Genomic DNA, 25,502 nt, shown 5'->3' with positions numbered 1-25,502 from the left:
GACACTAATAAATAAACCTCTGCACAGAAGGGATTCTATGATTCTGTGATGCAAATAGTTAACGTGAATGAAAATTAGCTAAAAGTCTTGAAATAACTATTTGTTTGATTGGAGAAAATAATGAATTGAAGATTATTCCTGTGGATCGGATAAAAGACGGGAAGAACTCCAGATTGTTAATATGTTAATCTACGCAAGCAACATTTTTGCAGATTAGACCCTTGGGATATTTGACAAATGAACTATCAAACTGTTGATGTTTCTGTGCAGCAGCCAGCACAGTCGAACTGTATTTTAACATCTGCTCTATTTCCAATTAAAAAAAACTTTGTCATTTCTTTAAAAAAAAACTTCAGAAATGCTGGAAGTATTCTCAATCCATGAAAACTGCATCGCAGGAACCAGGATAACATTCCAAATTAACAGCTGTTGGACTGCCTTCCAATTTTTTATACTGATAAGATGTTGAAGAACAGATACTGTTGGAGCAATTAGAAGTGAGTGATCTGCTGGAAGGGTTAATTCAATATGATGAACTATGAATATAACTTCTGAATGATTTTTAACCAGATTTAAAGGCCAAATTGAGATTACAGCTCCTGCCTCAGTCTCTGCTTATCTGTTGCTGTATATATAATTAACACATTTTCAATTTAATGTGCATATTTTATTCCGTTCTGGGTCAGTGTCGGTCATTGTGACTGCCAGCTACTCTGTACGCTCCCAGTCCTTGGTGAGAGTTGACATTCGCACAAGAATGTTAACAGTTTAGACATCATTACCATCAAGAAATAACTTACAGTTAACTTCTGAAATTTTTTTAACCCCATATATATTTTCCAGAAACAGAAGGTTTTGGCTGGATACATAATGAGTTAAAGGTGACCAAGAAAGCCGTGGAGAATTTTCAACTCAGTGCAAACCAATGTTTCATTTTGAAATATTTGCTATATTGCGCTATTTGCTTTTCGTCTTGCCTCATTAGGCCCCCTTCTCCTCCATTCATGCCACACACATCATTCCCCAATAAAAAGAGCCTCTGGCTCCCTGCCATGGCTTGCGATGACGTGGCCAACAAGAAGTGTGCAAATGTAACACGAATTGACTTGGCCTTTTGAATTTTATTTCCTATCTCTGGGGAAGTGTCTGATGTCTGCTTGACAATTCCCCTGGGTAGCTCAGCTGAAACCGAGAACTGTGCGTGTGTGTGTGTGTGTGTGTGTGTGTGTGTGTGTTTGTGTGTGTGTGTGTGTGTGTGTGTACACGCTTGTAGAATCATATTTGTGTTTCTTTAAACTGTTGTGTCATCTGTCTTCTTGCTTTTAGCAAGGATGCAGACAATGAACATTAATATTGTAAGGTCCTTGCTATTTACAAGGTAGCAAGTTCAGCAACTTTAAGCGTGCCTGTAACATATCAAATCTGTCCAATGTTGTATTTCTTTGCTTCCAGCCAGAATTGGATGTGACGAAATTACAGCTCTAAAGCTAGCGTGCATTGGACAACCGTTCTTTCAACTTTTGTAACTTGCTTCTGTGAGTGATGACAAATGATTGCAGGTTTGCTGTTACCATACTTAGCTTCCATACCTTTGCTAAGACTGATGTTCATCACTTCCTACTTCCATTTATTTGATTTGATTTATTATCGTCACAGGTATTGGCACACAGTGAAAAATATTGTTTCTTATGTGCTATACAGACAAAACATACCATTCATAGAGTACATAGGGGAGAAGGAGAGTGAGAATATAGTGTGAGAATCACAGCTAGGATGTAGAGAAAGATCAGCTTAATATATGATAGGTCCATTCAAAAGTCTGATGGCATCTGTTATTGAGTCAGTTGGTAAGTGATCTCAGACTGCTGTATCTTTTTCCTGATGGAAGAAAGTGGAAGATTATGTCTGGGGTGCATGTGGTCCTTGATTATGCTGGATAAAAACATATTACTGCGGATGCTGGAATCTGAAACCAAAAGAGAAAATGCTGAAAAATCTCAGCAGGTCTGGCAGCGTCTGTAAAGAGAGAAAAGAGCTGATGTTTCGTGTCCAGATGACCCTTTGTCAAAGCTGAAAGGCATAGGAAGTGGGAGATATTTATACTGTAGGTTGAGGGAATGAGTCATAGCCATGGAAACCAGGGGAAAAGGCTGCTAATGGCAGTCCAAAGAGAGAATAAAGGATGTGAACGGCCAGATGGCAGAGATGCTGAAATCAGACGGTAAGCTGTGATAGATGAAGATGTGGGGGGAGAGGAGGGGAATCGCTAGGAGAGAGGTAAAATTTAGAAAAAGGGGGAAAGGGGCAGAAAAGATAAGGAAATGGGGGATAAAGTAGGGGAAACAGTGGGGAGGGGAAAGAAAAATAAAGAAAGATAATAAAGAAATAAAAGGTAGAGAACAGTAAAAAAAAAATAAAATGAAAACAAAGGAGTCAAGGTAGGATAGAGCTAATCATCCAAAGTTTTGAATTCAAGTTTTGATTATGCCGGTTGCTTTTCCAAGGCAGTGAGAAATGTAGACAGAGTCAATGGATGGGAGGCAGGTTTGTGTGATGGACTGGGCTTTGTTCATGGCCCTTTGTAGTTTCTTGTGGTCTTGGTCAGACAAGAAGTGCCATACCAGGCTATGATACATCTGGAAAAGACACTTTCTATGGTGCATCTGTAAAAGGTGGTGGGAGTCATAGTCAACATACCAAATTTCCTTAGCCACCTTAGAAAGTAGAGGCTACTTTGATGGGCTTTCTTAACCATAGTGTCAGCATGGAAGCACCAGGACAGGGTTGTTGGTGATATGGACACCTCGAACCTTGAAGTTCTCGACCATTTACACAATGCTTCAGTGAGGTGGTGCCATTCTCTGCTAAACCTCTCCTAAAATATCCCTCAAACCATTTTGATTTATTTTTATCGTATGTTCACACACATTTTTTTGCCAATTACCAGACTGATTATCAGATCATCGAACCGTGTCATGAATACTCCTTCTAATGGCCAGTAAGTCCTGGGGTGGGACTTGAATCTGGAGCATCTGGCCCTGAGGTAGGGATGCTGCCACTGTGCCACAAGACTTCCTTAATACAATGATTGATAATGGAAATCAAGGAAATGGCAGAAGTATTGAAAAGGTATCTTGCGTAGAAAATTTCTCAAAATTATTTAAGTCAAGAGGTCAACAGGAAGGAAAAACTTAAAACAATCATCAACCCTCAGGAAAAGGTGCTGGGAAACTGATGGAAGAAGATGGACGAGAGTATGGGTGGGATTTTACGACTTTGCTCATCCCAAAACTGTAAAATCCCACCCAAGGTCAATGGACCTTCCCATCGTCCACCCCTCACCCTCTCCAATTCCTGTGGTGGGCAGGGCAGTAAAGTTCCTGCTTTTGTCTGGGGTGCCTGAGGCCTTGATTACGTTGGCTGCTTTTCCGAGGCAGCAGGAAGTGTAGACAGAGTTAATGGATCGGAGGCTGGTTTGCGTGATGGACTGGTCTTCATTCACGACCCTTTGTAGTTTGCCATTCTCTCAAGCTCCCCAGGCAGATTATTCTCTGCCAGCAGCTGTTCGAATTAAGGGGAAGTTCAGAACTACATCATGACCCCTGGACTTTGGGCACAGAATGGCCAATATCAGGGGCCGATTTTGCCATTCTCCCACGACTGGGGCAATGACCTGTGGCTGTTTGTTCAGAGTTGTTTGTTTTCTCCTTACATTTTGAGTCATTCTGAACAATACTCAATATGGAGTATTACCCATTGCCTTGGACTTTAATAAATTCAGGCAATTTGAGATGCATCTGACTTAATATTCAGATGTGACTGTGACTAGCTGTCTACAGAAATAAGTCAGTTTTCCTACTGAATGCTGAGTTGCAGTGACAGCTTTACACTTCACTACATATCCCTTCACATTAGCTAAATCACTTGCCCTTTCTTATGACGTTATGGGGCTATTCAAACTCAGGGTATAAGAGGTGAGAACTGACAATATACTCCAGGCTCTGAAATATGGAATTTGGAAGAATTGCTAGGCATAATCACAATTTCTTCTCTTCTGGACCCTTCAAATGTCTGAGCCCCTAAATTTCCAAAGGCGTCTTAATAGTTTAGAGATCGCAAATGGCAGCTTTCGTACTTAATCTGCCAGTGTTCTCTATGTAAAGATATTAAAATATTGGTATGCAAATCATCAAATTCCTACACATTCTCTGATGCACTTGAGATTCCTTGTGGGAATATCACTTTGTCTCATTATTACACGTTGCCATTGAACATTAGATGTTGTATCCATCAGCTGACTTAATTTTATTTTCAGTTGATGGGAGTTAAATCCTTATTAGTTTATTCCTAACCTGTAACCAAAAAGCATATATTTGTTCAGTTTGTGATCTCTTAGCAATTGATGCTGACAAAAAGACGTGAGCTTTATTTCACTTTATTTCAAAGTGAAAAGTATTCTAGAAAAGGTATTCACTACTGATTTTGAATGTGTATTTTGTGTTATGTGTTGAATCGTTAGAAATTCATTTTAACCTCCCTGCTGCCATCAGACTTTTGAATGGACCTACCTCGCATTAAGTTGATCTTTGTCTACACCCTAGCTATGACTGTAACACTACATTCTGCACTCTCTCATTTCCTTCTCTATGAACAGTATGCTTTTTCTGTATAGCATGGAAGAAACAATACTTTTCACTGGATGCTAATACATATGACAATAATAAATCAATCAAATCAAAGTAGGATTTATCTACGTCACTGAAAACCTCCTGTTCTCAGGGGGGAGGGGATGGCTACGGGGTTGGGGGGGGTGGGAATCATTGTTGATGATTGAATTATCTGAATTCATGTCATATAAAACTGGGCTAAACCAATTCTCTGCCAGCTGTAGTGAGTCCTTTGGTATGTTTTAAATCTGCGGAAGGGTTTTGTCTAAAGGAAGTTTTTGTTTGACTGGAACGCCTTAGATATATTTGTTAAAGGTTATACATTTTCATGGTGGTTTTGTTTTTATTTGTAACTGATAAAAGTTATTGCTGATTGTCTTTTCATACATGTTAACTATATTCTTAAATGAACTTTGGTAAAAGCTCCCTAATGGGTCATTTGAATCATACCTGAGCTGAGACATATCATGCTTACCCTAGCCAAATTCAAGGTGCAAAACCTATGATCCAGACGGGTTCCATAAAATACTTTGGAGTTTCTGACCTGAGCTTTAACACTGGCCAAATCTCCATTCCTTGCAGTGGAAAGGGAAAATCACACTGATGTGAACAGTCGGAAAACGCAAAAATATTGAGATGTGAAGAGTGTACATGACAAATTCCAGGTTTACCAGGTTGATTCCTGGGATGACAGGTCTGCCCCATGAGGGGAGACTAAGTCAATTAGGATTGTATTCATTGAAGTTTAAAAGAGTAAGAGGGGATCTCATAGAAACTCGTAAAATTCTAACAGGATTAGACAGGCTAAATTCAGAAAAAATGTTCCCAGTGGTGGGGGAGTACAGGACCACAGGTCATAGTTTGAGGATAAGGGGTAAGCCTTTTAGGGCTGAGGTGAGGAGAAATTTCTTCACTTTGTGAGTGGTGAATGTGTGGAATTCACTACCACAGAAAGCAGTTGAGGCCAAAACATTGTGTGATTTCAGAAAGATATTGGAAATGGCACTTGGGGACCAAAGGGTATGGGGGGGGGGGGGCGGTGGGGGGAAGGTGGGATCAGGATATTGAATCTGATCGGCCATGGTGATAATGAATGGCGGAGCAGGCTTGAAGGGATGAATGGCCGACTTCTGCTTCCAATTTCTATGTTTCTACGACAGCAGAGAAGAAGACTGCTACAATCATCATAATAACAGGACGAAATTACATCTGCAGTTGCTGATTGCGCCAGCATTTTGGGAGTTTAAACTACAAATGTAAAATGGCTCAGTTACGAGTTCACAAAATTACATATCCACGTGGAGTTAAAATTGCACAACTGTATTCTGTAACACATTTTACAGCTGACCAAATTTTCATTAAAAAGACACAAATTATTGCATTCTCAGTTAAGGTATCTTTCTGTCGGTTAGGAAAGATTGCTTATACTTGGGCAGATGCGTTGTTTAGGAGGGGGAAGGGGCAGGGTAAGAAGACTTGCGCGACAATTATAAAGATGACGACTCATCAGTTCGGACTCATCCTCCAGTTCAGCAAAATTGAATCAGTTTGGCTGACAAAGAAATGAAAGATCAGGACCAAGGCTAGCTCATTTACTGCAATGTGGGTACATTCAGGAAAGCCAAGCTGTTGTGGCAAGTCGGTTTGTTCTTATTTAGCTTTATTTGGCTCTAACAGCTAAAGGTTTAGTTGCTCGAGCAACTATTTTAGACACCTTAAATGACAGACGTCAAATATACACCCTTTATCTATTTGTGGCACAGCCTGAACAGCTTGGTCGAAACATGATGACGAAGAGGTAACACATCTATTTATTGGTGGTAAAGTAAAAGATGAACATTTAAGTGTATCAGCATTGCAACTCCCATTATGAATAGCAATGTGAATACTTGCCTTTTAAGAAAAATATACTCTTTGAAAATAAATACAATAGATGATTGAGTCTGAGTAGCATGTTTACCGAATCTAAGCTCAGAGCTTGAACTACTTCAAGATTGCTGATTTAGATGCAACATTTAAAGTTTAATTATTTGTGTCACAAGTGGGCTTTCATTAACACTTAATGAAGTTACTGTGAAAATCCCATAGTCACCACACTCTGTTTGGGTACACTGAGGGAGAATTTAGCATGGCCAACACACCTAACCAGCACATCTTTCAGAAGAAACCGGAAGAGCCTGGAAGAAACCCGCGCAGACACGGGGAAAGTGTGCAAACTCCGCACAGACAGTGACCCAAGCTGGGAATCGAACCTGGGTCCCCGGCACCGTGAGGCAGCAGTGCTAATCACTCTGTCACCATATCATCCCCGTTTGAAAGTATGGTCCTGATTGGAGGAGGATAAAATGTTCCTTAATTACTTATGTTTTCCCCACTCAGCATTCTTAATACGTCAGTCCAGCACTTTAATACCTTTGACACATTAACAGCTTCCTGATAAAGTTCATACACTGTGAAGCAAACTGTTTTAGTTTACTCTCATTTGCAGAATGGGAAATTAAATGGTCCAAATTACAAATGCATTTTTAAAGAATCATTTAACAGTCCCCTACAGAGTTTCTGATTTGATCATAACACTTAGTGGTGACCCAGTTCGAAGATTCGACTGAACTAAAAGCAATGAACTTTATTTGTAACAAAAGGAAGTAAAGACGTGACATTCTAGGTCTATGGACTTTTCCAATTTACTGAAACCTAACTACGTAAGTATGAAAATAGGGACATCTACTTATGCTCCTCCTGTTACAGAGGAACATCATATATTGCTAAGTGCTGTTTAAAACAGTGAACATTTATGGTGCTGAAGAATGGATTGCACTGATCTAATGTGCATCAGAAATAACTGTGCATCAGAAATGAAATACTTGCCGCAAATGAATAAAAAGGTCAGCCCCCATTTTATTAGCACCTGTACCTTAATATTAGAAATTTAATTTAACTTTACATTTTCAAGTGCTGCATTTTATAGGCATCCTTAAGCTCAAAATTGGACACTCCAATCTACTATTCAAATACCCGTTTCACCTAACAGCTTTATCCCAAAAGCTAATTCAATATGATGAAACACAGCATCAATATTCTTTGGCCATCTTTGGATATCAAATTTAAAATTAAATTAAATCGGATTAATACTAGCTTATTTTTAACTGTATCGGTCATGTCAATTGATTGTTAAGTTTCCTCACTTACAAAACCAGACTTAAAACATAGTACGCAGTAAATTCTATCCGATCAATAGCATCAGGTACACTGTCAATGTGAAGCTTTATTACTCGGTTGTAAGGCAAAATCAGCCTTTTCTGGTCTGAAGGATGACATAGTTATTTGCAGAGACCTTGCTGCAAATTTTTCATTGCACGTAAACATCGACTATCTCAATACACAGACAACGGACAACTGCAAAGCTAAGAACCCTGTAAACGTACCTCTCTTCAGAAGTCCTGCCCACATTGTTTTAGATTCTTGTTTGTGTTGTGAAAGTGTTCTGAAGTCTGGAAGTGAGAAGCACAGGAGCACTTGTTCCTGATGCGCTTGAAGTCTAGAGATTGAGAACGCACTGTCTTGGATATCCATAGTACACCATGCCAGAGTGCGTTATGTTCACAGAGTCACTCAGCTGTTCTGGCCAATGCGACCTGGCAGCAAAAACCAGCTGTGGTCTATTGCACAATGGCAAACGAAACCAAGAAATTCTAAACCGTGGCCGTATGTTTCTTTGATTAAATAATTGCATAATCAATTAGTTCTTACCAATTGTGGTGATTGGGGGGTGGGGCGGTGCAGTGGTGGCGGGGGGGGCTTTGCACTGTTATTGATTTATTGGCATAACTCGGTGTTGGTTTGCTTTGGCTAATAAAAAGGCGTAATTGAAAAGCTGAGTGAAATTTTGAATGTCACCATTGGCAATGAAATGCTGCTTGTAGTTACTTGAGGGAGATATCCTGGAAAATAGTTTGGAGGAATATTTTCCCCTTTTCTACATCTTGTGCAGGCGGCCAATACAGAGTCTTCTTGCTTTAAGCGTTGCCTGGTTGCAGGTTGAAGCCTGATCTAATTGATTCTAAAAAGAAACAGGCATTCGCTGGCTGACATCTGGGAACCCAGAAGCAACTGCAACCCGCTCGCCCACAATTGGGAATATATTCATGTCTAAAAGATGGACAACGCTGGGAGTAAAAACCAAAAGGAAATAAACATACCCCAGGAAATAGAACACAACTCATAAAAAAGGTGCGATGTTTCAATTTGATGGAAAGAGCACTCTACAGCACAAAAGGAGGCTGTTTGGCCCACCTATTCTATGCTAGCTTTTTATACCGTACTGCGGGTGGCAAAGAGGTTAGCACTGCTACCTCGCAACGTTAGGGACTCAGGTTTGATTCCTGGCTTGGATCACTATCTGTGTGGAGTCTGCATGTTCTCCCCATGTCTGCATGGGTTTCCTCCGGTTTTCTCCCACAGTCCGAAAGACGTGCTGGTTAGGTGTATTGGCTAAGTTAAATTCTCCTTTAGTGTACCCGAACAGGCACCGGAGTGTGGCAACCAGGGGTTTTCACAGTAACTTCACTGCAGTGTTAATGTAAACCTACTTGTGACATTAATAAATAAACTTTAAACTTTAGAGCAATCCAGTCAGTTTCATTTCCCTGTCTATCCCCCAGCCCTACAAAACCAATTTCTTCTATTTCCCACTCCATCGCTTTTTAAAATCATTGATCGTTTGCACAAGCCACATAGGCAGCAAGTTCTAGGTCATTACCACTCATTGTTCTTCCTTGCACCCCGTCTGCATCTAAAGTGTAAACTTGAAGGAACACGACAAGATTTTTTTTTGGACTGATTATAAAATGCTAATACTGCAACTATCCCACCAGGAAGTCAAAGATTTGTGAAATTCTACAAAACTGTCCCCATTAATGAAGAGATCAGATAAACATTGGATGTGAAATGAAAAACTGCTAATGCTGGCAATCTGAAATAGAACAGAAAACGATTGTTGGCCAGCATTGAAAATAAAAATGGGCTAACGTTTTTAACTGGACCCTTGATCAGAACTAATTGGCATTCTGCTGCTAAGATCTATCCAAAACATTGACCTGTCTGTTTTTTCCAGATTTCAACTGAACCTTTGCCTATTTCTAACACTTTTTGTTTGTATTACTTGGAACAATGAGAAATAGTTCAAATACACCTCTTCGCATTATTCATTAGCTAGCCAGATTATGGACCTTCTGAAGGACAACTAATATTTTGCTTGTGGTTTCAATCAGTGAAGCATCAAAGAGTGCAAGCTTGCAGACACAGCTGTTATGTTCAATGGTCGAATAACAGAAAGTCAGATTTATTCTGCAGGACAGAGGTCTGGTGTTCTGATTTACTAATCAGTCAGGCTGGAGAAAGATGATTATGCCTTTGTCAAAACGGTCATTGGGAAAGCAAAGCCTCAACTGTGGCTCTTCAAATCATGCCAGGTTCACTCTGACATCGGCCTGGTTTGACTAAGAGATGAGATTGTAGGCCATGTGTTATGTTCATTTGCTTCAACTACTCATCTCTGCATCAGTGTCTGAGAGCTAGAAATTAAGGGGCAAAGGCACGCTCCACAGAAAGAATAATTGAGGGGTGAGTTTTGACAAAAGTTGAGGAGTCCTGCCCTCCGGAATTGAAAGTGGGAGCAGACTCTGTGCTGGTGGCCAGCCGGGTTTGAGGGTCTGAGGGAGGTGTGGGGGAGGTGGAGTGGGAGGGGAGGCGGGGGGGCAGGGGGTGGTGGAGGGGGAAGGTTGGCCTCTTGGCATTGGTGGCTAAGTAACAAGCCATCACTGCGATAGTCATCCAATTGGTGGCCTCCTTTCCAGAGCTCCCAGCACAATCAGAGGACCAGTGGCTCGACAGCAGCGCTACTAGTCGTAGCCACTGATACTAGCCATAGTCACTGATATTAACCATAGAGGTCACTGAGACTTCAGGGCAAGGAAGAGGGCATCTCAATGCCAAATTAGACGAAATAAGCTTCTTTCAGAAAGTCGTGGCCAGGAAGGCTTTGGCAATCAGGCATTGGGGGTGAACGCTGGGTTGGGGGGGGGCTGCGGATTGTGGGAGAGGAAGAGACACTTACAGTGGCAGCCCCAAGCCGCAGAGGGGCAAAGCCACAAAGTGGCCCTCAGCTGGGTGCTTAAGTTATTCAATTGGCCACCAGATGGACAATCGCACTGCTGAAGATTCACTCCCAATGTCTTCTCTATACATTAGCAGTCCTCCACCTTCCCAACATATCTCACAGCACAGTGGCACAGTGGTTAGCACTGCTGCCTCACAGCGCCAGGAATCCAGGTTCGACTCCTGGCTTGGGTCACTGTCTGTGTGGAGTCTGCACGTTCTCCCCGTATCTGCATGGGTTACCTTCGGGTGCTCCGGTTTCCTCCCACAGCCCAAAGATGTGTGGGTGGGTGCATTGGCCATGCTAATTTGCCCCTTTGTGTCCCGGGATGTGTAGATTAGTGGGGTAAATGTGTGGAGTTGTCACGATGGGGACTGGCGTGGGATTGTTGTCAGAGCAGACTCAATGGGCCGATTAGACTCCTCCTGCACTGTAGGGTTTCTACGACCTTCTGTGATCTCCATAGGCTAAAGAAAATTCAGCCTCAAATATCTTCCATCATATGCTTCTGAAAATCAAGTTAAGTCCTCTATTACATTTTAGCTTCTGCTGTATTTTGCTTATGTGTGTGTTTGATTCTTGTAATAAGTTTCATTTCTAATGGTAGCCTGATCTATATATTATGATAATGGGATATTTTTCAGCCTCTCCAAGGAATCAGGTGTATAGCAGACATCTTACACAGTCCCAGTGCACAATCAAGCAACACAGGAATATTTTTACCCCTGAATGTCAACCACTACAATTGCAGACTTAGGCTGTTAGGGAATATGAGTTCATTTATGAAAATCAAATTACGTGGATTGGCCATACTGAATTGCCCCTTCGTGTCAGGGGGATTAAGAGGATAAATATATGGGTTACGGAGATGGGACTGTTGTCGATGCGGGCTCGGTAGGCTGAATGGCCTCCTTCTGCACAGTTGATTCTATGAAATGGAGAGAATGCTAATACAAACTATCTAAAAGAAAAGGCAGAGTAAGGCATCTTGCATCCGCTGAATGAGCTTCTAAGGTTTGGAGACTCTTAATCTGTCTGTGACTGTTCACTATTGGATTGAATTAGATCAGGCGACGTGGAAGCAGACTACAGGACATCAATCGGTAACATCAACCAAACAGTACACAGTAGTGTTGCTAAACTGCCAATATATTTTGGGTCAGTGAGATAATTTATGTTGAAATGTGATGTAATGTTGTAAAGTTAATTGGGGAACACAAAGGGAAGGGGTGTGATTTAGACATCACATCGGCAGATGTGATAGCATCACATTTCCCATGAAGCTAATGCTGAAAACATTTCAATTTGGTCTTCGCTACCATTAAAATTTACCAGGCAATTAGAAGCCAGTCACCAAAGCTCTAACAAATATGTGCATTCAAGCATGCAGAGAATTCTACTGCCCGAGGTCAGAGGATAATGTGGGAATGGATTTCGGAATTTGGATCTTCCAACCTTATATGTAAATGAATATGAGGTGAAGATGCTGGCGTTGGACTGGGGTGGACACAGTAAGAAGTCTCATAACACCAGGTTAACATCCAACAGGTTTATTTGGAATCACAAGCTTTTGGAGTGCTGCTTCTTTGCTCATCTGATGAAGGAGCAGCACTCTGAAAGCTTGTGATTCCAAATAAACCTGTTGGACTTTAGCCTGGTGTAGTGATTTACATATGTTGCATAGGATGGACCATTGGTTCCCAACCTTTAATATGTCATTGCACACATCTATAGTATAAAAAAGATGAGTCACACCTCCTATCTTCCTCTTACTGGGAACTTCAGTTTTAACTTCCCCCTATCCTCTTGCCTGTTATTTTTACCCTCTGTCTCTCTCGCTTCTCCAGGGATTTTTGTGCCCTTTTTGAGTTCTTGTGTAGGCGCACGGGGACCTTTGTCTTCAGCTCCAAGTCTCTTTGGTCAAAGCACATGGACCTGACTAATGTAAAAAATCAAAACTGTGCAGATGAGGCTCTTTCCCACCAGACACGGGAGGCCAGAGGCTCATTGGGTCATAGAGTCATAGAATCATTGAGGTTTGCAGTATGGAAACAGGCCCTTCGGTTCAACTTGTCTATGCCACACCTTTTTTAAACCCCTAAGCTAGTCTCAATTGCTTGCATTTGGCCCATATCCATCTATACCCATCTTACCCATGTAACTGTCTAAACGCATTTTAAAAAACATTCTACCCCTCTCTACTATTATCTCTGGCAGCTCGTTCCAGACACTCACCACCCTCTGTGTGAAAAAATTGCCCCTCTGAACACTTTTGTATCTCTCCCATCTCACCTTAAACCTATGCCCTCTAGTTTTAGACTCCCCTGCCTTTGGGAAAAGATATTGACTATCTAGCTGATCTATGCCCCTCATTATTTTATAGACCTCTATAAGATCACCCTTCAGTCTTCTATGCTCTGGAGAGAAAAGTCCCAGTTTATCCAGCCTCTCCTTATAACTGAAAGCATCATGTCCCGGTAGCATCCTAGTAAATCTTTTCTGCACTCTTTCTAGTTTCATAATATCCTTTCTATAATAGGGTGACCAGAACTAGACACTTTACAGTGTTGAAGGAGGCCATTTGGCCATCAAGTCTGCACCGACCACAATCCCACCTAGGTCCTAACCCCGTAACTCACATATTTACCCCACTAATCTCTCTAACCTACAAATCCCAGGAAACTAAGGGGCACTTTAACAGGGCCTAATCCACACATCTTTGAGCTGTGGGAGGAAACTGGAGCACCTGGAGGAAATCCACACAGACTCGGGGGAGAATGTGAAAGCTCCACACAGACAGTGACCCATGCCGGGAATTGAACCCAGGCCCCTGGAGCTCTGAGGCAGCAGTGCTAACCACTGTGCCACTGTGCCGCCCCAAAGATCTCAAAGGATCTGGGAGATACCAACCACAGAGCCGAAGATGAAGGTTACTTTTTGTTTGAGTACATGAATTCTTAATCGTTTTGAATCTCTTTTCATGCACATTTAGGGGACCTTTATGGCACATCACAGCGCCGCAGCACACTGGTTGGATCCACAGGGATAGACGGCACAGAAACAAGTCATGTGGTCCGGCCAGGCCTTGCTCTAATCCAGTTTATTGTCCATTCCTGCTTTCCACACCTAAGTCTATCATTGTACTTCCCTATTCCCTTCCCCCTCATATATTGCCTCACTTCCCCTGAAATGCATCTATACTACTTGCTTCAACCACTCCCTGTGATAGTAAGTTCCACATTCTTGCCACTCTCTGGATAAAGAGGTTTCTTCTAACTTCCTTATTGGATTTCTTGGAGACCAGAGTATATTGACGGCCTCTTGCGACACTCTTTGCGCAAGATAAAACATTCTCTCTGTATTCACTCCATAAAAGCCTTTCATCATTGGGTGGCACAATGGTTAGCATGGCTGCCCCTCAGCGCCAGGGTCACGAGTTTGATTCCCGGCTTGGGTGACTGTGCGGAGTTTGCACGTTCTCCCCGAGGCTGTGTGGCTTTCCTGCGGGTGTTCCAGTTTTTCTTCCAGGGCCAGAGATGTGCAGGTTAGGTGGATTCGCCATAATAAATAGCCCCTTAGTGTTTGGGAGGATTAGCAGGGTATATAGGGCCTGGGTGGGATTGTTGTCAGTACAGGTTCGATGGGCGGGATGGCCTCCTTCTGCAGTGTAGGGATTCTATTCTATGAATCTAATTTTATGTTCCCATCGCCCTATCCCCTACCCACCACCCCACCCACCTTTTTTCAAGAGAAAAGAGACCAAAACAACAACATGAGAAGAAATACTTTACCCACATTACATTGCTCAAACATATCATTTGGTGAAGCACCAGATGAGCTGTTAGCTTTTTTGGAAAACAAGGCTGGAATGTTTGCCTCTTATTAACACAGACAAAAATCCCCCATGATCTGAGCTCAGAAAGCCAAAATGAAGAGTGGCAGCTGTTAAGTAACGATACAGAATGATTTCACCCTCAGGCTGTCATTGTCCACATTAAATGTTAATAAATTGAAGTAGAAAAGTAACTCACCCTGAAGGCCTTTGGTCCCAGCATCGCAATTTTAATAAAAGATATTCATGTTTTGCTTTCAATCATTTTGTTCCAGGTTTAAAGATGATTTATTAATGTTGTTGAGGACTTTATTTTATTTTTCCCAGACATAAGACCTTTTTGTTTGTCAACCTGAGATTACAGGGTAATTTGTACGTGACTTCCCTAACCCTTGCCTGAGGGAAGGTCCTTCACAGAGAGCTTGTTTCATTTGTTAAGACTAAATTATGGCTCATTGCTCACTTTCACCGAGTTTAATCTTTTCTCCTCAGATATAATACGCATTTGTCTGTATTTGACTACAGAAAGAAACTTTACTTAAATGCAATAATTTAACTGCAGGCTTTGAATGATAGCTGCAGCAGAGGAGTTTTTTCCTTTGTGGTATGTGGCTGGGCCAGCATTTATTGCCCCTCCCTAATTGCCCTTGGTTTGCTCGGCCATTTCAGAGGGCAGTTGAGAGTCAACCACATTGCTGTGGCTCTGGAGTCACATGTAGGCCAGACTAGGTAAGGATGGCTGATTTCCTATCCTAAAGGACATCTGTGAACTGGATGGGTTTTTCTACCGGTCATCAGTAGATTCTTAATTCCAGATTTTTTTAATTGAATTCAAATTCCGCCACATGTCGTGGTCGAATTCGAACCCGGGTCCCCAGAACATTCGCTGAGTTTCCGGATTAATAGTCTAGCGATAATACCACTAGAGAATTTCAATGATACCCCTGTTGAAATCCTCTATTTCAACGGGGATATCATCTCTGCTCCTCAGCAATGTCCGACCTGCATTTATTTCGTGTTTACTTGGGGCGGCAAGGTGGTACAGTGTTAGCACTGCTGCTTCATAGCTTCAGGGACCTAGGTTCGATCCCTACCTTGGGCCACTATCAGTGTGGGGTTTTCGTGTTCTCCATGGGTGTCTGCGTGGGTTACCTCTGGGTGCTCCGGTTTCCTCCCCATTGGCCATGCTTAATTGTCTGTTAGTGTCCCGGGATGCGTAGGTCGGAAGGATTAGTGGTGTAAATGTCTGGGGTTGTGTATTAGGGCCTGGTTGGGATTGTTGTTGGTGCAGACTCAATGGGCCGAATGGCCTCCTTCTGCACTGGAGGGATTAGATGATGATACTTCCCTGAGAGCTGGACAACATTTCAGTAACTGGCCCCTTGGCAATGTCTCTGGCAGTGGGACGATCTTTGCAGAGCTAGTTTGTCACCTTTAATTGACTGAAAAGCCATTATAGTGTCTGGCCACCAGATGATTAAAATGAGAAGACCTGATGCCATTTTGGGTGAGCAAAATGTCCTTTCAGTTTTACAATATGGATTTGCAATTCAGCTTGCACTTGCTGGCCAAAATCTGCCTCCTTTTGTGATTCCAAGACATTTAAGTCAAGTCGGACAAAAATGGGAAAATTGCTGGAAATGCAGCTGCTCATTTGTCACCTTGGAAGAGAAAAACACAGGCTGATTGTTTAAATAAAACCCTCGTCAACTTCAATATTAACAAGCATTGTGGTCAAAACTACACAAAAAAAAGGAGAGGAAATAAGGAGCGGATATTATAATCACAGAGAGAATGCTGACGGGCTGAAGCTATCCCCAGCAGAAAGGAATGAACAATGTAAAAGATAACGTCTAGTCAGAGAATGGGAAAGGCGTGGGATCATAGAATCATAGAATTCCTATGGTGCAGAAGGAGACCATTCAGCCCATCGAGTCTGCACCGATCGTAATCCCATTCAGGCCCTACTCCTGTAACTCCACATATTTACCCTGTAAATCCCCCTGACACTAAGGACCAATTTAGCATGGCCAATCAACCTAACCATGAAAAGAGACAGGAAATTGGGGCAACTTAGAAAGAGGTAAGAAAACAAGAGCCCTTCAGATTTAAGATGGAAATTCAAAGAGAAAAAACACTGAAATGATACAGTGGGTTAGATTTCAACTTGGTATCATAGTGAAAGCCACGGAGGTAAAAACCTGCAGGGCCATGAGGTGGGCTACTGGTTCACTATCACTGTTGAATTAAGGTGTTCGGCACTGTGAGGGTTAATGTGGAACTGGGGAAACAGTATATGATGCGAGTTTTTAAATTTATTTCTTTATTTGTTCATGGCATGTGGGCATTGCTGGGCATTTATTGCCCATCCCTGAGGGCATTTAAGAGGCAAACACATTACTGTGGGTCTGAAGTCACATATAGGCCAGACTAGGTAAGGACGGCAGATTTCCTTCTCTAAAGGGCATTAGTGGACCAGATGGGTTTTTCCGACAATCGACATTGTCATTATTCCAGATTTCTGTTGAATTCAAATTTCACCATCTGTCATGGTAGGCTTCGAATCCAAGTCCGCAGAGCAGTATCCTGCGTCTCTGGATTACTAATCCAATGACAATACCACCCTGCCACTGCCTCAAAATAGGAGAGTGTAGCAGAGAGCCTGGTAGAAGTTGGCGTGAAGATTGGACTTATCAGAACTGTATCCAGTTTTTGTGCATATCGTTATGTGTTATTATGAAATGGCCATTGTTCACCCATACAAGCCTCTAAATGACTTTATGAGACAATCTTACAACAATCATCTGTTTAACCCTCTTTCACAAAATCAAGGTGTAACACAGTGAGACAAGAAACACGGAAGCGGGCCCTCTTTTGCTATCTTCGACTCATGGAAGAGCCCTGATGACAAACGTTGCCTCCTAAGACAAGGGTGCAGTTGGCCTCACTAACCCACCCATCCGTCATTGGAGCCTATCTGATTGGCCCCGGCACCACAAGATCTCACATGTCTGGTGGTAAAGTCACCACTGTGTCCACCTCCTCCAGATGCAACCCCAGAAATGGCAACTGCTAGGGGTGGCGCTGCTGAGATGCCTGTACTCTGATTGGCCAGCAGCTCTTGGGGAATACTGCCCTCCTTAATATTAAATAGATGCAGCTGGCAAATAGTTCCAGTGCCCACCAAATGGGGTCCTCCCTTGCTTTTGGCCCTGGCGATGGATCCTTGTCACCAATCTAACATCCATCTCACTGCAACGTCCCACACTTCTGTGGGTTTGAATGGTGAGTCTCTAGGCAAAGTACTGGTGTGTATCATGGAATCATAGACTAGAATCACTACAGTGTGGAAGGAGGCCATTTGGCCCATCGAGCCTGCATCGACAACAATCCCACCCAGGCCTATCCGTATAACCCCACCTGTTTACCCAGTTGAATGCCCAGACACTGAGGGATAATTCCCCATGGCTAATCCACCTAACCTGCACATCGTTGGAATGTTGGAGGAAACTGGAGCAACCAGAGGAAACCCACACAGACACGGGGAGCATGTGCAAACTCCACACAGACAGTTGAACCTGGGTCTCTGGCGCTGTGAAGCAGCAATACTAACCCCGTATCATCATGCTGTTCTGGAGGAAGATAGGAATCAGAGCTCTGGACTTAACAACTTACTGTCTTCCTCATTTAACTGCACATGTGTGGCCACCAGAGGTTACTTTCTGATTTACCTTTGAACCCTGATAGCCTCATCAATATCTTCACAACAAAATCTGAGCAACGTTCCTGAAGCTTATTATCAGTTGTCGTGGAACAATTAGAGCCCAAAAGAGGAATCAGAGTGGAAAAGACAGTATGAGTTCAATAGATGTTCAAGGGAGGCGATGGCGGATGTGGCCCCGAGTTCCAGTGCTCACCCAGGTGGGGTCCTTCCTTGCTTTCAGTCCTGGCGATGGATCCTTGTTGCCAACATAAGACCTAGTGCTATTATCACTGGACTATTAATCCAGAAACGGGAAGATAAACCATGTGAAAGAGGCACAAAAAAGGAAGTTAGAGAATGAGAAAGTTTTTTTTTAAAACTGAAAAGGCCGCAATGAATAAATACAGGAATTTCTAGAAACATGTCCTCAACCTGCAGGTGCAGCAGGTGGTCAGGAAGGCTAATGGGATGCTGGCCTTCATAGCGAGGGGGATTGAATATAAAAGTAGGGAGGTCTTGCTGCAGCTGTATAGGGCATTGGTGAGGCCGCAGCTGGAGTACTGTGTGTAGTTTTGGTCGCCGCACTTACGCAAGGATATTTTGGCCTTGGAGGGAGTGCAGAGGAGGTTTACTAGGCTGATACCGGAGTTGAGGGGGTTGAGCTATGAGGAGAGGCTGAATAAACTAGGCTTGTACTCGTTAGAGTTTAGAAGAATGAGGGGAGATCTCATTGAGACGTATAAGATGATGAATGGGATGGATAGGATAGAGGTGGAGAGGCTCTTCCCGCTCAGAAAGGACAGTAGGACTAGGGGGCACAGCCTCAAGATAAAGGGGGGGCGGTTTAGAACGGAGTTGAGGAGGAACTTCTTCACTCAAAGGGTGGTGAATCTCTGGAATTCGCTGTCTGTTGAGGTGGTGGAGGCTGCCTCGCTAAATATTTTTAAGACGCGGGTTGATGGGTTTTTGATAAGAGAGGGGATTAAGGGTTATGGGGAGAGGGCGGGAATGTGGAACTGAGACACGACAGATCTGCCATGATCTTATTGAATGGCGGGGCAGGCTCGAAGGGCTGGATGGCCTACTCCTGCTCCTATTTCTTATGTTCTTATAAGCTAACCCCAAAAACGATACAGAGACTGAGCATAAACTCAGTTGGACTGATAGTCCGGGGACCTGGGTTCAAATCCTGCCATAGCAGATGATGCAATTTGAATTCAACAAAAAATATCTGGAATTATGAATCTACTGATGACTGCGAAGCCATTGTTGAATGTCAAGAAAACCCACTTTGTTCACTAATGTCCTTTAGGGAAGGAAATCTGCCATCCTTACCTGGTCTGGCCTACATGTGATTCCAGAGCCACAGCAATGTGGTTGACTTTCAACTGCCCTCCAAGGGCAACTAGGGATGGGCAATAAATGCTGGCCCAGCCAGCGACACCCATGTCCCACGAATTAAGAAGAGATGAGCTACATGGAGTCCTGAACAGATTGAAGTGTTTGGCGAAGCTATCACCTAGTTTGTGCTCAGTCCCTTCATCATTTTTGGGGTTAACTTATTGAGGATGTGTTTCTGGAAATTCCTGTATTTATTCAATTATGGCCTTCTCAGTTTAAAAAAAGAATCTTTCTCGTTCTCTTTTTTTTGCCTCTTTCACATGGTTTATCTTCCCATTTCTTCTGTGAAATCATCTTTTAACAGCCTGCAGGAGATTCACGTCATGAGCAATTATCTGTATTTTCTTTCTCAACCTGACATTATACCCACGACTACACTTCAGAAAGTATTACTGGCTGTAAAGTAGTTTGGGAATCCTGAGGTTGTAAAATGTGTTTTAATAAACGGAAGGCTTTCTTTGTTTTATTTGCTAATACATTCGTACCGTTCAGTTCTGACAATAGGCTGTGTCTGTACATGTCTCTTCCGTGATGCTGTTGGACTTCAGTGTATTTCCAGCATTTTCTGTTCTTTCAGATGTGCAGTTTCTTTTTTTTATTCATTCGTGGGACATGGGTGTCGCTAGCTGGGCCAGCATTTATTGCCCATCTCCAGTTGCTCTTGGAGGGCAGTTGACAGTCAACCACATTGCTGTGGCTCTGGGGTCATACAGAGTCATTGAATTATAGAGGTTTACCACATGGAAACCGGCCCTTTGGCCCAACTTGGCCACGTCACTCCTTTTTTTGAAACCCCTAAGCCAATCCCAATTGCCCGCATTTGGCTCATATACCTCTGTATCCATCTTATCTACGTAACTGTCTAAATGCTTTTTAAAAAACAAAATTGTACTCACCTCTATTACTATCTCTGGCAGCTTGTTCCAGACACTCACCACCCTCTGTGTGAAAAAATTGCCCCTCTGGACACTTTTGTATCTCTCCCCTCTCACCTTAAACCTATGCCCTTTAGTTTTAGACTCCCCTACCTTTGGGAAACAATATTGATTACCTAGCTGATCTGTGCCCCCTCATTATTTTATAGACCACCATAAGATCACCCCTCAGCGTTCTACGATCCAGAAAAAAAGTCCCAGTCTATCCAGCCTTTCCTTATAACTCAAACCATCAAGCCATGGTAGCATCCTAGTAAATCTTTTCTGCACTCTTTCTAGTTTAATAATATCCTTTCTATAATAGGGTGACCAGAACCATACACAGTGTTCCAAGTCCCGGAAATATATCGCCAGTCATTCACTGTCGTGAGGTTACTATTCTGGACCTGAATCTGTTGCTTGTCAGGGGCATGTGACCAGTGAGCCTGGAAGCAGACACGAAATATGCTCCCAGCTGCAATTGGCCCTGGAAGACAATTTTTACACTGTAGAACAGAATCATGGAATCCCAACAATGCAGGAGGAGTCCATTCGGCCCACTGAGTCTGCACTGACAACAATCCGACCCAGGACCTATTCCCGTAAGTCCACATATTTACCCTGCTAATCTCCCTGAAGGAAGGGGAAATTTAGCATGGCCAATCCACCTAACCCACATATCTTTGGACTGTGGGAGGAAACTGGAGCACACCCCGCAGATACTGGACGAATGTGCAAAGCCCACACAGACAGTCACCCGAGGATGGAATTGAACCCGGGTCCCTGGTGCTGTGAGGCAGCAGTGCCAATCACTGTGCCAGCCACTGATCAATTAATGGGCAGCCAGCGTAAAACGCACGCTGAGAAAGGCTCAGCGCTGCCGGGGGTTGTGGGGAGGGGAGGTGGATGCTGATAAAAGTGAGGATGTGGGTGGGGGCTTTTAACAAGTCCCCTGAAGGCGGACAGCTGCTGTGGCGCTGCCCCGGGGAGCTGCAGACCGGTGCAAATTAAATGCGATGAAAAAAATGCAGCAAACTGTGCAGCACGCCCAAGCAACTGACCGCAAAGCTCAAAATATGTCAGTCCCCAGACATTATATTTCATCCTGCCCTGGATCGAGGTTGTAGCGAAAACATGAAGGCTGCTTGTTTGATTGACCTTCCCACGAACCCTAAAAATGGATAGGCCATGTAAAACCACTTTCAACCGATTCCTGAATCGACTTAATTGCTCACTCAATTCTTGGCATGTATGCACCTGCCAATTGTAATGTTGTGTGCGAGTGTGATGACGTCAGGATGTATGCCCGACATCCCCTCGTGCGGGTTCGTGTGCTGTCAGGTCGGGCACGCGTCTGCTCAAATCCTGCCCCGGAATTCTCTTCCTTCCCACATCCACATTGTGTCCGTACCTGTGCTGGAGCTAAAAAGATATTCAGACACAGCGTTCATGAGTGATGGATCCTTTATTGCCTTCTTATCGATAAGGAGAGAACTGAAGAACTCCTAAGGCTTCTTCAGTCTGCCCTCCTCAATTGTCAGCTTTTTTAGAGGGCATAACTTCTAGTAAAGATAATTGTTTTGAGCCATGCCCGCTGGTAAATTATTTACATATGAAACAAAGAGGTAGGCCTGAGACAATAGCTGTTTAATCGCGTCCCATCGGTAATACCATAATCTTAAGTGGTAGATGGATGGAATGTCTGTTCAGACAACAGTCATTTAATCATGTCTTAAACACAGTTTCAGTGCTGTTAGCAAGGACATTCAGCTGTGTCTTGTTGTCAGATATCGTGAAATATCCCCTTTGTCTGCGCTGACTATTTCATGTATATGCAGAGACAGTCAGTCTGCAATGAGGGTGCTGCTACTTTTCCTGGCCTTCTGGCTGACCTCCTGCTGAGCTCACCTCTCCTCTCCCACACCTGCATTACATGGGCTGTAGCAGTTCAAAAAGCCCACTCACCGCTACCTTCTCTATCGGGCAATTCGGGATGAGAAGTGCTGGCCTTTCCAGCAACGCTTACATCCAATGACTGAATTAAAACTAAATGAATGGGTATGTGACACAGTATTTGACAAAATGTAGCAGTAGATTCAGGGTTCAATCATTTACAATGAGGCAGTTGACATAATATATATGTAACTGTTCCAGCAGGTTCTGAGTTTGTGAGTAAGAAGGTGATAATTAAATCCATTTGCTCTGGACACAGAACCGAATGTGCTGCTGAGTGCAGACTGAGTGTATCCACAATCATTGGCAATCACCATGTTTGCACTGATAATTGAATGGGCTTACATAGAAATTAACAGAGGGAAAGTGGATTTTAAAAGAAGCAATGGGCCAGATTCTCTCGAATCCGGGAAGACTCCATGGACTGCAAAATGGTGGGGCAGCATCCAGATGCAGAGGTCCATCCCCACTTCCAAGAGATCCAATTTATTCCAGCAGAGGGAAGTGGATGGGGTGTAAACCATACAGGGGAAACTGAAACTCAGCACGAGCATTTGAACTTATGGTGAGTTCAAACTGATCCCATTTTGGCTGGGAATTCCGAGTTCACAGTTTGATTGACAGTTTAAAGAGGCTATTAAAGGCCGTCTTTGAAGTATAACCTGTGTTTGTTTTCATAAGAGATTAATCACTTGAGGAGATTTAAAGACTTTGAATTTTCTAAAGTTGTTTTTCTCCATGAATCATAGAATCCCTACAGTGCAGGAGGGGGTCATTTGGCCCATCAAATCCATACCGACTCTCTGACAGAGTATCTTACCCAGGCCTTCTTCTCATAAACCCGCACTTTTACCATGGCTAATCCAACTAAATACATGTCTTGGAACACTAAGGGACAATCCATCTAACCTGCACATCTAGGGACTGTGGGGCGAAACCAGGGCACCCAGAGGAAACCCATGAAGACACCGAGAGAATATACAAACTAGACACAGCCACTCAAAGCCCAAATTGAAGCTAGGACCCTGGTACTGTGAAGCACCAGTGATAACCACTATGCCACTATACTGCCCATCACGTGTGTCTGAGTGAGAGCTGTAGTAGATTGGTTAGATGATTTTTTTTCATCTCACATGGATCCTGATGTCTAGCCCATGGTGGGTACTAGTGAATGGTATGAAGGCAGCAAGAGGAATGTTAGAGGGCTAAAAGAGGGCATGGGGGTTGGTTTGGAAGGGTATGAGTTGTCATGGAGATGGTATGAGGTGTATGAAGAGTCTGGGCTAGAGGGGAGAACAGCTTCTAAAATAACTGGGACAAAGTTCCAGGGAACCATAGCTGGCCTTCTAACCAGCCAGCCTCAGCGCTCAACCCCCCTGGCCATCTAGGATCTGCTTCAGGTTCAAGTCCATCTCACCTTCACTACCCCATAGTGAAAATTGGTAGAAGGGGCCCGTTTAAACTGAGACTGGGTCTGTTGAGTTAGGAAATGTCCCAAAGCGAGCGACCCACTTCAGTAGAAAAAATTTCTTCTTGCAGAGGGTGATGAACCTCTGGAATTCTCTGCCCTAAAGTGTGGTGGAGGCTGGATCAATGGAAGTATTTAAAGTGGAGATGGGTAAATATTTGATAGATCGAGGAATGGAAGGCAATGGGGAAATGGCACAGAAAAGGAGTTGAGCTGGCATAGATCAGCCATAATGGTACTGAAAGGCAGGGCAAGCTTGAAAGGTGTGGTGGCTATGCCTGTTTTTATTTCTTGTGTTTTTGTGTTCTGTATGCCATGGTGTGGTTTAAAATAAAGCAACGTGCAGGGAACGGAAATGATTGTATTTGCTAGACTGGTCTACCAAATAACTTACATTCTTACTATAATATTGTTCCTGAATGGTTTTATATCTGTCAAATTTTACAATCAGTTTGCATGTTTTGAATGAGACCCCATCTGTTTTCTCTCTCTTTCTGGTGCATATAAACAATCCCAGGGAATTGATTTGAAGAGCAGGGAAATTCTTACCAACGATCTGGCCAATATTTATCCCTCCATCAACTCCTCTTCACAGATTAACTGGCCTTCTATGTAATTGTGGTTCATGGGACTCCACTTGGTGACTGCATTTCCTATATCACAACACTGACTATACTTGAAAAGTACTTCACTGGCTATAAAGTGAACTGTTAAGTTCTAATGTAGAGAAAGGTGCTAAAGGCAAGCCTTTCATTCTGTGCTGTTTACCACAGTTACATAGAAATGTAGGGCGAAATTTTCTGGCTGCACTCACCCCGAAACCGGAAAATCCCGCTCGAGGTCAATGGATCTTTATATGGTCCACTGTGATTCCCATGGCAGGTGGAGCTGGAAAATTCACTCCATAGGAACATAGAAACTAGAAGCAGGAACAGGCCATTCAAGCAAGTTCCGTCATTCATTATGATCATGGCTGATCATCAGCATTAAGTCGATTCATACAATGTCACCTCTAACCTATGTGATGTAATAGTGCATGTGATTAAACAATAGCTTACCTCAACCTGTAAAATCATAGAATCATACAGCGCAGAAGAGGCCCTTCAGCCCATCGAGTCTGCACTGACACATTAGAAACGCCTGAACTTCAACCTAATCCCATCTGCCAGTACTTGGCCCGTAAACATGAATGTTATGACGTGCCAAGTGTTCATCCAGATACTTTTTAAAGGTTGTGAGGCAACCCACCTCCACCAGGCAGTGCATTCCAGACCGTCACCGCCCTTAGATATAAAAGCTTTTCCTCACACTCTCCCAAAACTTCCTGCCCTTCATCTTGAATCTATGCCCCCTCATGCCTGAGCCTTCAGGTAAGAGGAACAGCTGCTCCTTATCCACTATGTCCAG

The 25,502-nt window shown here is 43.2% G+C and overlaps 1 protein-coding gene across 2 annotated transcripts in view; it reads right to left on the bottom strand.

The window, feature by feature from the left end:
* znf385c (zinc finger protein 385C) overlaps positions 1 to 25,502 on the bottom strand; it is a 335,644-nt gene that overhangs the window by 245,227 nt on the left and 64,915 nt on the right. The window contains exon 1 of one of the 2 annotated variants that reach the window (XM_080213588.1): positions 8,093 to 8,205. The exons of the other annotated variant lie outside the window; for it this stretch is intronic. Coding sequence (XP_080069714.1) covers positions 8,093 to 8,117 — 25 coding nt within the window. The 5' untranslated portion in view covers positions 8,118 to 8,205. Of the gene's footprint in view, positions 1 to 8,092; positions 8,206 to 25,502 lie in introns of those variants that run through there. 2 annotated transcript variants of the gene reach the window in all.

The sequence above is a fragment of the Carcharhinus amblyrhynchos genome, chromosome 27, assembly GCF_965287045.1.
Source record: "Carcharhinus amblyrhynchos chromosome 27, sCarAmb.v2.hapA, whole genome shotgun sequence".
Lineage (NCBI taxonomy): Eukaryota > Metazoa > Chordata > Chondrichthyes > Carcharhiniformes > Carcharhinidae > Carcharhinus > Carcharhinus amblyrhynchos.
The sequence above is the reverse complement of the archived record's forward strand: the minus strand, read 5'-3'. Positions and strand labels throughout refer to the sequence as shown.